This window comes from Dysidea avara, chromosome 4 (assembly GCF_963678975.1).
Source record: "Dysidea avara chromosome 4, odDysAvar1.4, whole genome shotgun sequence".
Lineage (NCBI taxonomy): Eukaryota > Metazoa > Porifera > Demospongiae > Dictyoceratida > Dysideidae > Dysidea > Dysidea avara.
In genome coordinates, this window is record NC_089275.1 from 38,482,808 (window position 1) to 38,498,121 (window position 15,314).

Consider the following 15,314-nt stretch of genomic DNA (forward strand, 5'->3'; position numbering starts at 1 on the left):
CACACTATCAAACGCTTTGGAGAAATCCAAAAATACCACATCAGACTGTTCTCCTCTATTAAGTGTTTCAGCAAAGTTGTTAACTGTCAGTATGAGCTGGGACTCACGTGATCTTGATTGACGAAATCCATGTTGTTGGTCGCATACAATCCTATGATGATGGGTGAATATATATTGAGTACACTATGTGTTCCAGAATTTAGAGCATATATATACAAGTTATAATTAAGGATATGGATCTGTAGTTATTAGGAGCAGCACGATTGCCCTTTTTGAAGGTGGGTATGATATATGCTCTTTTTCAATCTGCAGGTAATGAGCACTGATGTAACGATGCTTGGTAAATGAGAGTGAGTGATGGGGCAAGAAGGTCACTGGTTTCTTTTAACAGTTGTGCTGGTATTTCGTCAGGCCCAGCAGCCTTGCGGACCTCTAAGGACTTTAATAGTTAAACAACACCATTAGTGTCCACTTGGATAGGATCAATGTCTGATATCAGTGGTTCATCCATTGCTGGGGGAGTATCTAATGAAACCAGTGTAAACACCGATGTAAAGTACTTGCTAAGGATCTCAGCTTTATCTAAGCTGTTATTATAAACAACTCCATCCACTTTCAAAGGTGCTACACCACAATGATCCTTCCTTTGGCTCTTTATATAGGACCATAACCTTTTTGTAACAGAACCTTTCTCGTCAATTAATCCTCCAATGTCCTTCAAGATATCAAGCTGAAATTTTAACACAAGATAGATAAACACCCAGTGCCTCATTTTAGCTACAAAAGAGAAAATTGACAAACATGCCAAAAAGGATGGCTTTCCAAAATTGGGTCACAAAATATGAAAAGAGCCAAGAGAGAAGAGCTAAGCTTTTCTATTATGTAAAATCACATGTATGCATAGGAGTAAGGATGAAAATTGAAACACTCTAAGAACAACATTCAAAAGGATTCCATTGTTGGTTTAAAACATAATTCACTAAAGTAAATACTTATTGCATGTTAATGACCTTGAAAACATCTATATGGTTTTTTGTCAATATAATATCTTCAGTACTGTTTTTTAGCTGTGCCCTGCAACAAATACAAACAAATGCAAAACAAAATGTGACTGGATCGGGTCTTAAAACTTTTCCAAATGTCCTCTTAGTAGGACTCTAACTGTTACACTGTAACATATTGGTGAGCCCACATTTCTACCACTGCAGTTGTGTGCTTGAAATCCTAAAAGTGATGGCACCTTTTTAAAAGATTTCCACTCACCTCATTTTTAAGGTTTCATAGAGTTTGGAACTGATAACAGTTTGTGCTTCATACAGTATTGATGTAGCTGCCCTTCATAAAGTAATGCCTTACAATCACTGTCCACCAAGATTTAACACTTGCTAACCAATTATCTGAAATTCTGTCAGCAGAAAAAATTCTGTCGGCAGAGCAGCCATGTGTGATGCAGCTGGTAGCACACACATGTGACATACATGTAAACAATAAAAATTGCACAATCTGAAAGTCTAATTGGTATTAATTTATACAAGACCTAATGGCGACTAATGAAACTACAAAATCTACAATATGTTCATTAACATGTCTAATCTTATTCTCTATAAAATAAGTGAAAATAGTTTACAATGCTCCTTCAGTTGTAAGCATAATACCAAATTACATAGATTCTAGCGGACCATAATAATTTATCTACACCAATACAAGTAAAATTGTACATGGTCCTTTTTCTTAACTGCATGTATGTATGTACTATATAAAAATATATTGTATGTGTCTTTATACACCAAGATATATCGTCGTGCTTCTTGAAAATAAAAATTATATCATTTTTATCATTACTCTTCTCCGTCAAGAGATGCTTATACAATTATTACTTGAGACATTACCGCTCACACATTATATAACTGAAATAAAATATTGCGTTAAGGTATGCAAACACACCAATAAATTGTATAGTAGTGTATCGTACATACAACAATTAAAACATATTGTATAATAATTATACATCTCGGTTCAAAAAATGTTACATCTGTCCAGTGTTTTAGTCTCGTTTAATTTGGCCCACCATATCTGCATATTTCACAATTATAATACAGGCATCCACTAGCCAATATATCTGTATTGCAACATAGATGCCAACAACTACAAATTCAGATGGTGCTATGATCTTAACAAGTTCATATTTAGTTATTCCAATGTGAGCCCCATAACGTAGATATAACATTGGAATTAGTACTATTCTGACATAGAAGCTAAATAGGGCCAGTCCAGCAAACACAATATATCTTGAATATGGGTGTGCACAGCAGGATGTTATATACTTGAAGAGGGAGACAACACCGCTACAGCATGGCATTGCATATTTCAAGTAGGAGATAGGATATCTGTACAAGTATGTCCAACACTTTTCCAAGCATCTGCTCTTGCAAAACTGCAGCAGAAAGAAAATACCATGAAATATAACAAATTGAAATTCAATTACCATAATGTACCAACCACATGCAGGTCTCCCTTGGTCACTTACTTTGTTAGATGATTGTTTTCTAGCAGATAAATGTCTTCTCTGTAACATAGACAATACATATTATTACTAGTGCATGAAGTAGAGTTCCTGCAATAAAAAGTAGCAGAAATGATGGTAGCTATGAGGGAAACCCCTATTTGGCAATGTGGGAAATCCCTACTTTGGCCCATATTGTTACCATGCCAAGTAAGGATTTTCCTTCATCGCTACCATTCACTACTTTTATCACTGGGATCCTACTTTTATATTAATAAATTTTTTTCTTGCACTAGTTTGTTTAGACATAAAGTTGGAAGGGAGTGGCATTTGGCCAGTATAATTAAATAACAATTAAAAATCCTTACATCAGTCATGGCTATATTATAGACAGGCTGTACACCGCATGATGTAAGTAGGGGTTACTGTATAGCTGCAGGTATTGTTGACCTCCCTTATTTCATTACTTTTTATTTCATGATCCCTACTCAATTGTAAAATCTCCAATTTTTTCTTACACCTGTGATGTATACATGCCTATCAAGACACACAATAGTGTGTTGTGCTACCAAGGAAAGCCAATGAACCTGGCGCACGACAGACAAGTGTGTGTTTTACAGGAACCAATAAGCACATTTCTCATGCACGAATTCGTACCTCGGTAATGGCTAAACAGAAGTAGCCAATTATTGCTGTGAAAACTTCCTTGGATTGGGAAGTCTCTCATACCAAATTCGAGTTAAATCAGTTCAATCATCTTTAAGATAAGCATATTCAAATTTGGTCTTATTTTCTTCGTATTTTCATCTTACTTCTTCAGCTACTTTATCTTTTCACAGCACTTACACAAATTGCCATAACTCATGTATGAATTTGTTCAAATTTGGAGGGTATAAAGAGTATTAGTTCAGTGAATTTGTCCTCCAATTGTGCATAGATAGGTAGAAGTTGTGCAAAGTCACAATTGGTTTTTGCAAAATTACAAGTACAATTTTTGTCACGCTTCCAGGGTAAAATACTGGCAGAAACAAGTTAAAATTTGATATGCAGAGAGACTGACCATCATAGCACAAACTTTTTGTGATTTGAATATACTGAAACCATTAGTGAATGAGATGTAAAGCAAAAACTATAAACATGTGAAACAAGCGTACTCTAATAGAACAGTCACACAGGTCTAAAAAATTGTCAGGGTTTGAACCAGGGACCTCTGTACCTATATACCGAAATCCTTTACCACTCTGTCATTACTGTCAGGTACTGTAAGTGATAGTACACCAAATTGTTAAAGTTTTATAATTTCATAGATCTATCAGTGGAAATTCTAGATTGTTCTATAACATTCTATGCGTGTTCTATTAGAAAATGTGTGTTCTACTACAGTGCTACAATTATATTATTAAATTAGTCAAAAAAATAGGTTTTATACCAAACATATGTAATCAAGATACTCCAATAGAGCAGTTGATAGGCAATAAGAGTGCAATGCAATTTGTTGTCATGCCTACCAGCTAAACCGCTTATGCAAACTAGTTGAAGTTACGTGAATGTGCAAACCTTAATGGAAATCTGTTTAAATACTAATGCAAAAAAAAACAACCAATGGATTCAAGCGCATTTTGAGATTCCTTATACATGCAACATTCAACAGCCAATATGAAGTACAAATTACCAAAAATTAATTTCAAAATAGTATATAACACTTAATTTTTGCTTCTTCTGTTTTCCTGTAGAAAAATAAAAATGATAGACAAAAGACAGTACACTGTACAAATATAAAAAGAAATGATAACTAATCAAAAACAGCCAGCAAGTGAAACTACCAAAAACAGGTTAGTATGAAAAAGATGAGATATCAAAGGTGGTGGCCAAGAAATGGCTGCAATGATATTACGCAAAGTCATTTGTAATGTGCACGTGGTAATTGACATTATAATATCATTGCAGCCACCACATCTTTTCTTGGCAGCAACCACATCTTTTTCATACTAGGAAGGCCATACTCTTTCTCCCAAGTTGGCAGTTTTAGATTGGATTTATCAATGTTGTCTACACAATAATGACAATAACATACACCACTCTTAGACTAGTGCATTATTGCAATACAAACCTTAACTGCAGACCGTGGATGTACTGGCATAAGTTCAGTTGACACAGGCTTTGTCTTCCTTGAATAATACTATATAACAATATTTTACAAATATATTTGTGCATAATAAATATTACAGGTACTACGTTTTACATTCAAATGTTTATGGTATTTCATACAGTTGTATAATTCACATTATTATTCTAAAATCTGTACAAACACTTGCGTGTATAAATTTGAACTTCTCTAAAACTTTGTTTCAAATTTATACCACTGTATTGTGGGATACTTCCAAGGTATACACAATACACACACACATACACGCACACGACACACACACACGCACACACATGCACGCACACGACACACACACACTAGGTCCTACCCAATCATTTCAACATAATTTAAGGCATAGCTAAGTATTATGGCAACATTATACATAGAGAAATGATTTTCAAAAATTCAATCATGATTTGCAATGCACATGACAAACGAGATACTCTAATAGAGCAGTCACCTACTCCAATACAACAGTCAGGAAACTTTAGAGGTCACAGATATGCTAGTGGACATTTAATCCCTTATTCAGTCATGGTGATAGACTGAAGTAGGGATTAAATGTTTGCTACTATATCTGCAGCCTCTCTTGTTTCACTGCTATTTAGCTACTATTCCCTTGTTTCACTACTTTTTTGATCCTTATTCCACCTTTAAAATTCCTACTTTTCCTTCTACTTGTTTGTTTACTATTTTGTAACATAATTATGGCTGGTGAACCCACACATACTACATCAAAAGGAAGAATGGTGCCAGACAAGCCATGCAGTTAGTTTTGCATCTGAAGGTGCACCATAACTAATATATATCATTGAATAGTGAAGTGCCATTATGCTTTATTTTCAGCCATGTTCAGCCTGTTAGACGACATTACAGATGAAGAACAGAACGACAACCACCTCTTCAATCAATCAATGTTGGGTAATCATGTGTGCAATATGCATGCGTGTACTTGATGCAGCCATGTGTTTCGTGTGAGGCTACACAGGTATCAACATCTATACACACGTTGATGAATGTTGCACTTGTGTGGTAATCCATGTGTGGCCATGTGTGTAGATGAGATTAATTTGTGTGTCCGATCCACGCATGTGGCATTGCACACAAAACATGTGTGCTGTGAAGTTATATTGGAGCAGTACTGCACCCACGATTGAAGCAGGCTACGAGAATGACTCTTGCCTCAATCTTTTTACCATGAACTGGCAAATTCATTCTTTTCCTGTGATCCTCTGTGTTGACAAGGGGATGCAGTTATCAGTAGAAACTGACCATATGGACTGCAGTATTACTCTCAAGTGTTTTATCAGTTTCCCTAGCAGTACTCCTTTAAGCACACAACCAGTAGCCCCCACTTTTCACAGTCAAACGGTGAGGCAGAAATAGGAGTGCAAACTGTGAAGAAATTATTGAAAAGATTAGATGTCTGGAACTGAATTACCTATACTACAGTACAAGCAACGAATCTGCTAGCAAGCAACCAACTGTAAGTGAACAATCTTCACAACCATCTTTGCCTTCTGTACCACCAAGTGATGTAATGGTAACAATATAAGTGAACGCACTTCTAGGCCTCCACAGCAGTTGTTAACATGTAACTTGTAAGTAAGATAGTAGTTAGTGGGCATTGTGTATGTAATTGTGTGTAACGAACCCTTAAGTAAGGGGAATGTAGTATAATGTTGTACCAATAATTAGGACATATATGGTATGTGTATTCTTATAATTATATTAATTGTATTGAGCACATTGTGTGTCTACCGGCTGTAGCTGCTGAATCACCAATAGTACAGGTCCCAAAATTTCCGTACTTATGTATTGCTGTACAAACACAAAACAAATACTCTCCATAAATCTAATGGTGTTAACCCTTTCGTGGCTGTAACCGGATTTATCCGGCACGATGGTAAAAAACACGCGTTGAGTGCAATTCCAATATGCTAGTGCTTCTATTGTGTGTTTCATAGTATGATGCGCTAACCCTGAAGTGGGCACGCCCACAGAGGTCCGTTTCTGGGATAACCGGATAGTTCGCACAGTATTGCGGGTTTATTACATAATCCAGTAAAACTTTTCTCTTGAAAATAAGGCTATTTCATTTATATTTGAGTTGATAGTAACATTTTGAACAAAGATACATCATTATAGTAGATAGGCTGGCAAGTAGCTGTGGATGGTTTTTCAAATGTGTGGCGTGATTCAATCGTGAGTGTATACGCATGCGTGACACTGGATTTACGATAAAACTCGAAGAAACCAGCCATGAAGACGATGATTCAGTAAGGATACAATGTATAATAGTTTCATACAATATGTAACACTTATTTGTAGATAGTATATTAGTGACCACCTGTTTCTCAAGGCTGCATTAGCGTATTTTGTAGTTTTGTTGTCATAATTACTTTGTGGTTTTATTTATGTAAACAAAAACAACCCAGTCGAGATTGTCAGTCCACAGTGTTTACGCAGAGGTATAGTAACCAAGTGGTTTAGTGTACAGTGAGGCTAATACAGCATGATTCGGTGTGCCTCGTAAAGTGCGCCGGGAAATGCAACTGTGAAAGGGTTTTAATTATAATTAAGGTTTTGTAGACTCGAGTCTTGTTTCAGTGCATACCAAAGCAAATAAAATATGCATATAAACTTTCTATGTATAGCATTTCAATGTTTTTGAAGCAAATAGAATTTTGCCAAAATGGCTGGTTTTTGCTCAGCAGTTTGCAAATGTTTAAAAGTAGTATTGTGAAGTTCAACACCTGACCTGTTTATCAACAAACCGTTTTGATATAAACAAAAATGTGAGTTATAAGGATCCCACACATTTATAATTGACAATTTCAGGCATGCAAACATGCATATGTTCTTACAATTCAAAACTATTAGGAGTACATAAGTACAGGTTCACCTTCTAGCTGCATACAGTGTAGTATGGCAAACCTAACATGCAGTTAGCCAAAACAATGTAGGAGTTTGAGCAAATTCGAAAAGTAAAGTTTGTTCAGTGCTTGCATAAAATGTTCAAGAATAATCATGAAAATGGCCACCAAAGTTAACATGCACTTTGGGGAGGGCAGTATCTTGGTTTATGTCATAATTCTGCAATAGCATTGAAATCACACTATCTAAATTTCAACTGGAATGATAATGTATTATCAAATAGGGATCACCTTTAAAAGGCTTGCCTTTAAAAACCATCCTAGAGACACAACAACAAAAATCACTTTTATGGAATAATATTAGTCCATCTAACAACAACTACATCATTAAAAGAAAACACTTACGATATGGAATTTTTTTAAAAATTGTAAAAACTCCAATTTTGGTCTGCATACCAGTCTGCCTAACCACAGTCACAAGGCTGGAAGCCAAACAAAGCAGCGCATAGCCACCACTTTACTAACAAGTGTGTACCCTCTGTGCCTTGTGTTTTCTTTTATCTTCAATCAAACTGTCATCTTCTTCATGTAACAAAACCATATCACTCAAGGTGTCAATTTTCTACAGTATATGAACAAACTTTCCTTGAGCAGTATAATGAACTCCACAAAACTATTTTTAAGGTGCTCAGACTATGCTACTGTAAGAGGTACTGGACACCTGGTAACTGTATCTTCACGATAGGAACAAGATCATGCCCATTCTTGTCCAATAACGATGTATCGATCAAGTGCAGAGTTGACTATGATGACCACACGCCCTTTTCTAGCTGTATTTTATAATGATATCATGGTGATAGTAAGGAATGGTAGCCACACACCTTGGTAGGCGATGATAGGCTGACTCAAGATATCGAGTGTTGGTGACCATTGTAAACTACCATAAGAAGTTGTGACTGGATCTGCAGAAAGCCGACTAAGCCCAGCATAAAGCACCGATTACAATGGGTAAAATGCTGTACTTGCATATTTAAAAAAAAATCTGTTAAATTTTTTAATGCTTTGTTCTTTGTGGGAAAAAAAAGCCTGGAATCATCTGATTCACCTACTCAAAAGGAGTTCAAAAATCTTTATTACCTTGCAGTAGTAGGCCAATGGAAACATAAGTTATGGGTATTTGTTTATGTCAATCAAAGCAATAGTATGTGATCAATTTTTCTTCACTTGCTTTGCTTTTGCATGTGGTGAAGTAAGATACTACAAAGACAAACATACCCAGCAATAACATCCATTGCAAACACAATAGGATTATAATTCAACTGGATTATAAGTTATAACCGTTTTAGTAAGTGCCTGTAATTTTTTCCCAATACTCGCTGTACAAATTGTTTTTTTGTAGGGCTGTAACTCCAAACGTTTCCGACATAATGAGGCTGAAACTCTATGAGAGCATACACTTGGCTAAGTAGATAATTAATAGTGAATAAAGAATGTAAAATGTGTTGGATTTTTGCAGACCCGGTCAAAACTACTTAACTTGGAAAATGGGAGTGAACTAAAAATGTAAGAATTCCTCATCAATTACCAATTACAGTAGTTGCAGCAGTGATGACAAAAATACTTTATAATAGTGGCCCTTTAACAACTGATCATGAATCAATTGCATGTGAGGCTGTAAACTAAGAAGACACGAGTGGTCCTAGAGGTGTACTTGAAATATTTGATTGATTATTTTTAAAAAGGAGTGGCAGGTACATAACACAAAACCTGGACACCAGCTATGTATACCTACATAATCCATGCTGGAAGGGTTAGCAGAATCTGTAGACTCTGGTCATTAGGTGCAGATGGTTATTAAGTGCATACTGCTTGTTAAGCATACATGGCATACATCCGTGCTAGATATATTTTTCCATGTTAGATATTTGTCTGATAGTTGAAATAGCTCCTGCAAGCTTATACTACACAGAATGGTAGCAAAATACCACTAGAATAAGCCAGAAGTGTCACAGTACACTTGATATCTTGCCAGGCACGTGTCTGGCAGGTACTACCGCCTGTACCAGCACCTCAGTTTTCAAGACTGCTGTTTCCTTGATTGAAACAAACTGTTTGAATGAACACTGGTATCTAAATCACTTGAAAAAACGTCGTGAGCATGAGTGAAGTTCTCCAAGCAGAAACCCATTGTAGTCACTTCATGTGCTTAATAAGCATGGTGAGTTTCACAAATAATTCTAAAACTTAATAACCATAGACAGCAAATGAATAAATGCAGAAACAGGTCGGCCAGATGCATTCTAGACAAAATGATACTACAACAGCTATAGATGATTTTTTCATGTATTGTACAGAATAACAATGGTGGATAATGACAACCTACTATATAGACATACATGTACACCGAATAGGTATGGAAATACCGTATTTGACCGGTTAATAGTCGTGGCTCGCACAATAGCCACCCCCGGATAGTAGCCGCTCCACAGCCTAGAATTATTGTCATAAGAGCTGCCCTCGGATAAGAGCCACGGCTTGTATCTTAACATACTGTTGCTAGTGGTGATAGTACACGTTTGAAGCAGAAACCTGGCAAAGGAGTTGTTTTAAGCCAGGAAACATCATTTTTGAGAGAAGTTAAAATGAATGACAGTATTGACAGATGATTAAACAACGTCAGTCACTTGTGAATCCGTATAAATGCTGCAGGCTGCTGCCACACAAGCCCATAGTAGCCGCCCTCGGATAGTAGTCACCTTCGCATAATAGCCGCAGAGTTTTGCTTGCTGAATGTTATAGTAGCTGCGGCTATTAACCGGTAAAATACGGTACATACATAAATGAAGCAGTTATATGTGTCCATAAACAAGCACCAAAATTGTAGAAAGCTTAGACACTTGAAGCTCCATCACATATGGTATTAGCATGTAATACCATTACTGGGTTACGTTAAGATATACATTGATATAAATAATTGCTGTTGCACACCCGTCAAGTTATATGAGTACCACATGCACAGAAAACTTTGCACACTGAGTAACTGTGTGTGCAATGCTGTGTACACACATGCCCACATGAAAAAAATTCACTAAAAATATTTTTAACAATCATTTGCTTCACTTTTAAGTATAATACTATTATGCACTTGTTCCCTGTTCATGGAGAAAATTTTCACTCATCATAGTAGCTACATAGTATGACACAGCAGGTACACATGTAGTACTTACCAACTGTTCAATGATGACAACAGATAAACAAGCTGAACTAAACTCTTGAGATAATATGACACAACCGATGGACATGTGTAAATAAGCATCTCTGTCAGAACTCAACATCATCTGTGGTGTTCAAGTACAACAGTGTAGCAAGTGGTATAACTGTAGCAATGGCTTACAATAACAAAATGTTGAGCAAGACACTGATATATCATGTATCGTTTAATGTATCCTCTTCTCCATATAACACTGAATGATACTGAAGGTGTATCATGAGCAAAGATGGCTACCCAATAGAACATACTAACAACAAAGTACCAGAACAGGAATGGGTTCAGTGTGACAAAGTAAGAAGACCTGCAAAATTTACAAAGGTCACATCACATGTGTTGTGTTTGTGTACATCAACAAAACTGTGAAACAGTAATTGTTTTTGGGTAAAATTTTCCTGATAATATTTAGCAAGTTGTTGCACAACTTTGTACGTGAATGCCGTAAATATCCTAACACTGTGATTGTAACTGTATAGACAATTCGGGGTGATGTATTTAACATATAGGATGAGAAAATTGAGATCTCAAATAATATTGTGTGCTTAATGCAAGACACAAAAGAAGAAGAGATGTTTTAATCATAAAAACCTTACTACAATATGAAAAACTGGTAGTGTCATCAAAGATTGCATGAAAATTAGCTTGTGCACTTCACGGAACATTTAATTTATCCCTACCACTGTACACAAGTCACTAGTTTAATATGACCTAATTACAGTTATGATATCACAACAGCAGTTGTAGCTACATTAATGTGAGTGTGGTACATAAAATCAAATTTTTGGTAAGTATCTCACCACAAAACAAACACCACCACAACTGGATACAATATCCTGCTAATGTATCAGGTGTGTTTACTACAGGTGTGCCAATTACAAGATTAATTCAAGTTCTACAATTGCTTTGAAAGGTTACAAATTTGAGTGACAATGTTCCTACCAGGTAAATAACAACAGTATAATGAGTGAAAGAGTATATCTGTACCTTGATTAAGAATGCACTTAAGAGTGAAAGCAAAATTTGGTCATCATAAATTACATAATACAATACGTATAATACCTTGGCTGAACATCAGTATGGTATGTTTCAGAAATCACTCCAATAGCAATGACGCTGCATACGATGGCATGTATTAATATGAATATCCTGGAAAAGAATAAAGCAAAAACGTCTAAAACCGGTGTTATTGCCCATGACAACAAGTTTGATTTTTGCTACAAAACACAAAGCTACATGAATACACCATCGAATATTAATGTCATAGTCACTCAAGGTTAAGTAGATTGCTTCTGCTGGCTGCTTTTCCCAAGCCCATGGCAATCTGTACAAATGGTCTGAAGCCTTGATGGAGCTCTAGCCAAACAGGAGATAGCTGTACAACTACATGGTGCTGTAAATTTCCTTTCATTTTAGCCAGTTTTGAGCCTTAACTTGGTCTAATTCATCACTACGAGTTCCTCTTTAAATTTTTAAACAGCCTCTTGCCCTCATTCTGGGCCCCTGCCTCCCACCCCTTTTAGAGCTAGCCTGATAGTCAACCTCAGTTTAAAAACTATCTGAAAGGTTTAAAACTATCTATATAAAATGGTGGGAAACCTAGTTGTTAGCTGAACTGTGGATGCTCTGGCAGGTAAGGAATTGGTATAAAACGTGTGAAAATTTCAACCACTGATGAGCTTAAATGCTTTGAATTCTAAAACTGGCATTTCTCAACACTTCTAAATAGGCGATTAGACTAGTTGGTCACAAATCAGCATGCATATGGTATCTACAATGTAGCCAACTACAGCTATGGATTTTAAAACATGAAGCAATACTGTGACATAATTAAGTGATCCAATTGACAACTCATGATTATTTTTAATAAACAATGAAAAGTTGAATTGCCAGTAGCTAAGTATTACCTGCACACTGCAGCATAAACTACACATCTATACAACAGATAGGTGCAGTTGAATACACATTGAGCCAGTCAAATTTAACTTGCTTGTTTCTCATACCTGCCTGCTTCAGTTTTCACCCTACCACCTCAAATTTCATTATTATTCACATACACATGTATTTTTTTAATGCAAAAAAGACTGGCCATTGTTTTACAGCACGGGGAAAGGTAGATATCTTGCAACTCAAAAAAGGCGGTATACATTTAGGTATTAGATCTTCATATAGTAGGCCTGTTTTGCTATGGCTCCCAACCACTTGGCCTTGCCGGTACTACACACAGTGTAATGTTTTTACCTTTCCTTAAGTTGCTCTGTCGTCAGGTCTACTTCAGTAAATTGGTTCCTATCTTCTCCTTCACGCTCACCCCTAATTTCCGGTCCAGCTCCAGTGTCACCTTTACCCTTGCCAGCTCCGGTGCTACTGTTAACCATCTTTTCAATGAGCGCATATACGAGGATATAAAATGCAGCACCAGCAATAGATGGAGGAGACAGCAACAATGGCAGCACTTCCTGGAAGACCATTTTTGTCAACTTACTGCGACTGCGTCCAAAAAAATTTTGACTGGATACGCAATCTTGATTATCAGGATATTTACGTAATATGCTGGCGCACGTGATCCTTGTTAAAACGAGATGCTGGCATATTTATAGCCGCAGTTCTTTCTTTATATCTTAGCTGTTGGTAAATGACTTGTACGTATGTATACAGTGCAGTACTGTTTGTGTATTCATACAGAGTTTGTGTAATCTGGCGCCGCCCGCCCCTTCGCAAACTTTTTGCGAAGAGGCGGGCGGCGCCAGACTAGAGTTTGTGTGTTTTATATTTTGACTCTCAGTTTATGCAATTAAACATTATAGGCGGTCCTTTCTTTGATCCTGACTTAAAAGCAATGCGATTTCCTGTTGGTAGCAATACAGATAGTATTACATAAGCTTGAACCCCTGCATCATTTAATGTCACATTAGAAGTACATACCAGAGGAATTATCACCCCTTTGAAGTGGAATTACATACCGTATAGCCGGGAAGTTTGGCGAATTTGGCATGTTTGGCGAATTTGGCATGTTTGGCCAAACCAGGGCCGGAGCCCAGAGATTTTGAATGGTCCGGCCATCCATGGACTGCAATGAAGGTCATACTATTTCTTATTGATCTGATGTGATTTTTAGATCATGTGATACTCAACTGCATGTGCTAAGCTAAGTACACACAGCATGCCAAGTTAGGGGGATCTGAGGGCATGCTCCCCCAGGAAAATTTTGAAAATAGATGCTCTGAAATGGCATCTGGAAACTATTTTATTTGCAAAACCTCTTTCTCCTTTTTACTAACATAAGGAATATATACTGGTAATTTTGTACTACAGTACCAATTAATTCAATTTCATAGCTAATTTTACTCTCAAAGTTTCAGTGAAAGCTTAGTTCTTTGAGATACAGAAGTCACTGGGTTTGTAACTGCTAATGCATGCATGACATGCTCACCAATTAGCCCAATGCAGTGCAATGCAGATGACACACTGGAACTTTTAGGTGATTTGAGGACAACTAACATAGATGTAATGGCTTAGACTAAGTAGAACAGTGGCTATATTCTATACCAAATGCTCTATTAGAGTATTGCGATGACTGTTCTATTAGACTATATTATGATGACTGCTCTATTAGAGTATCTCGATCTTTTTTCAAATTCAAGTAGCTGAAAAGTGGTTAGGCCAATGCCGGACCGGCCAGACCGTGGGCTCCGGCCCTGCAAACTAAAATCTGCTAAATTGTTTGTCCAATACAAATCTGACAAATTCGCCAAGCTTTTTCTCGCCAAAATCCTATCGTGGCAAATTTGGCAAAGTTTCCTCCTGCCAAAGTTTCCAGCTATACGGTACTCACAATGGCTCAGCATTGAACTTTTAAGAAACATTAAACCATCGTTATGTGAACAAATGTTTAAAACTGTTGATTTGCTCACATATACACATACACATACACGCATACACACACACACACACACGCGCGCGCGCGCGCGCGCACGCACGCACGTACACACCCAAACACATACACACACAAATATATATATGTGTGTGTGTGTGTGTGTGTGTAGGTACACATGTATGATGCAATAAATTATATATAATTTAGGTACCAGTTGAAACAGCACTTAATTATATACAGTTATTGCCTATCTACAGTATATTATATTTATAGGAGGGGTGGATTACCAGTATGTGTCCATCAACATACCCTTTAATGGTGGAAGATCACTTGAGGTTGTCAGTGTTAATCTTATCAATGATGATATAGCTGAACCTACTGAAAAATTTGTCATTGAAATTGTAAAAATTACACCTGGAGCATTCAATATGACTCCTGGAATGTCACCATGTCAAGAGAAATCATTTTGGATGATGATGGTAATATGCATGTAATGTTTATATAGTGGTAGACTTACTGTTCTCTGTGACTTGACTTGAATGATCATGACAGTGTTTTACTAATGTTTAACTGTCAGTCTGCAACACAGGAGCTTAAGTAAAAATTAAGTTCTCTTATTGATTTAAAATGATGCCACAAAGTCAGTT

At 36.7% G+C, this 15,314-nt stretch overlaps 1 protein-coding gene across 1 annotated transcript; it reads right to left on the reverse strand.

Moving 5' to 3' along the window:
* Nucleotides 1-1,896: 1,896 nt before the first annotated feature.
* LOC136254003 (uncharacterized) lies at nt 1,897-13,291 on the reverse strand. Its single transcript, XM_066046644.1, has 7 exons — nt 13,032-13,291; nt 11,853-11,939; nt 10,920-11,097; nt 10,753-10,863; nt 4,614-4,682; nt 2,528-2,566; nt 1,897-2,434 (listed from the first exon to the last, which is right to left on the reverse strand). Exons 1-7 carry the CDS (start codon nt 13,259-13,261, stop codon nt 2,045-2,047), a joined length of 1,104 nt encoding a protein of 367 aa, XP_065902716.1. The 5' UTR covers nt 13,262-13,291; the 3' UTR covers nt 1,897-2,044.
* Nucleotides 13,292-15,314: the final 2,023 nt, after the last annotated feature.

Bases quoted from the DNA above. Each gene is read 5' to 3' on its own strand.
- LOC136254003 (XM_066046644.1), bottom strand. From the start codon at position 13,261: ATGGTCTTCCAGGAAGTGCTGCCATTGTTGCTGTCTCCTCCATCTATT. The intron at 10,864-10,919 runs GTAAGCCATTGC...TGAACACCACAG, and splicing joins TTGCTCAACATTTTGTTATT to ATGATGTTGAGTTCTGACAG. The intron at 2,567-4,613 runs GTTTGTATTGCA...TCTATGTTACAG, and splicing joins ATCCACGGTCTGCAGTTAAG to AGAAGACATTTATCTGCTAG.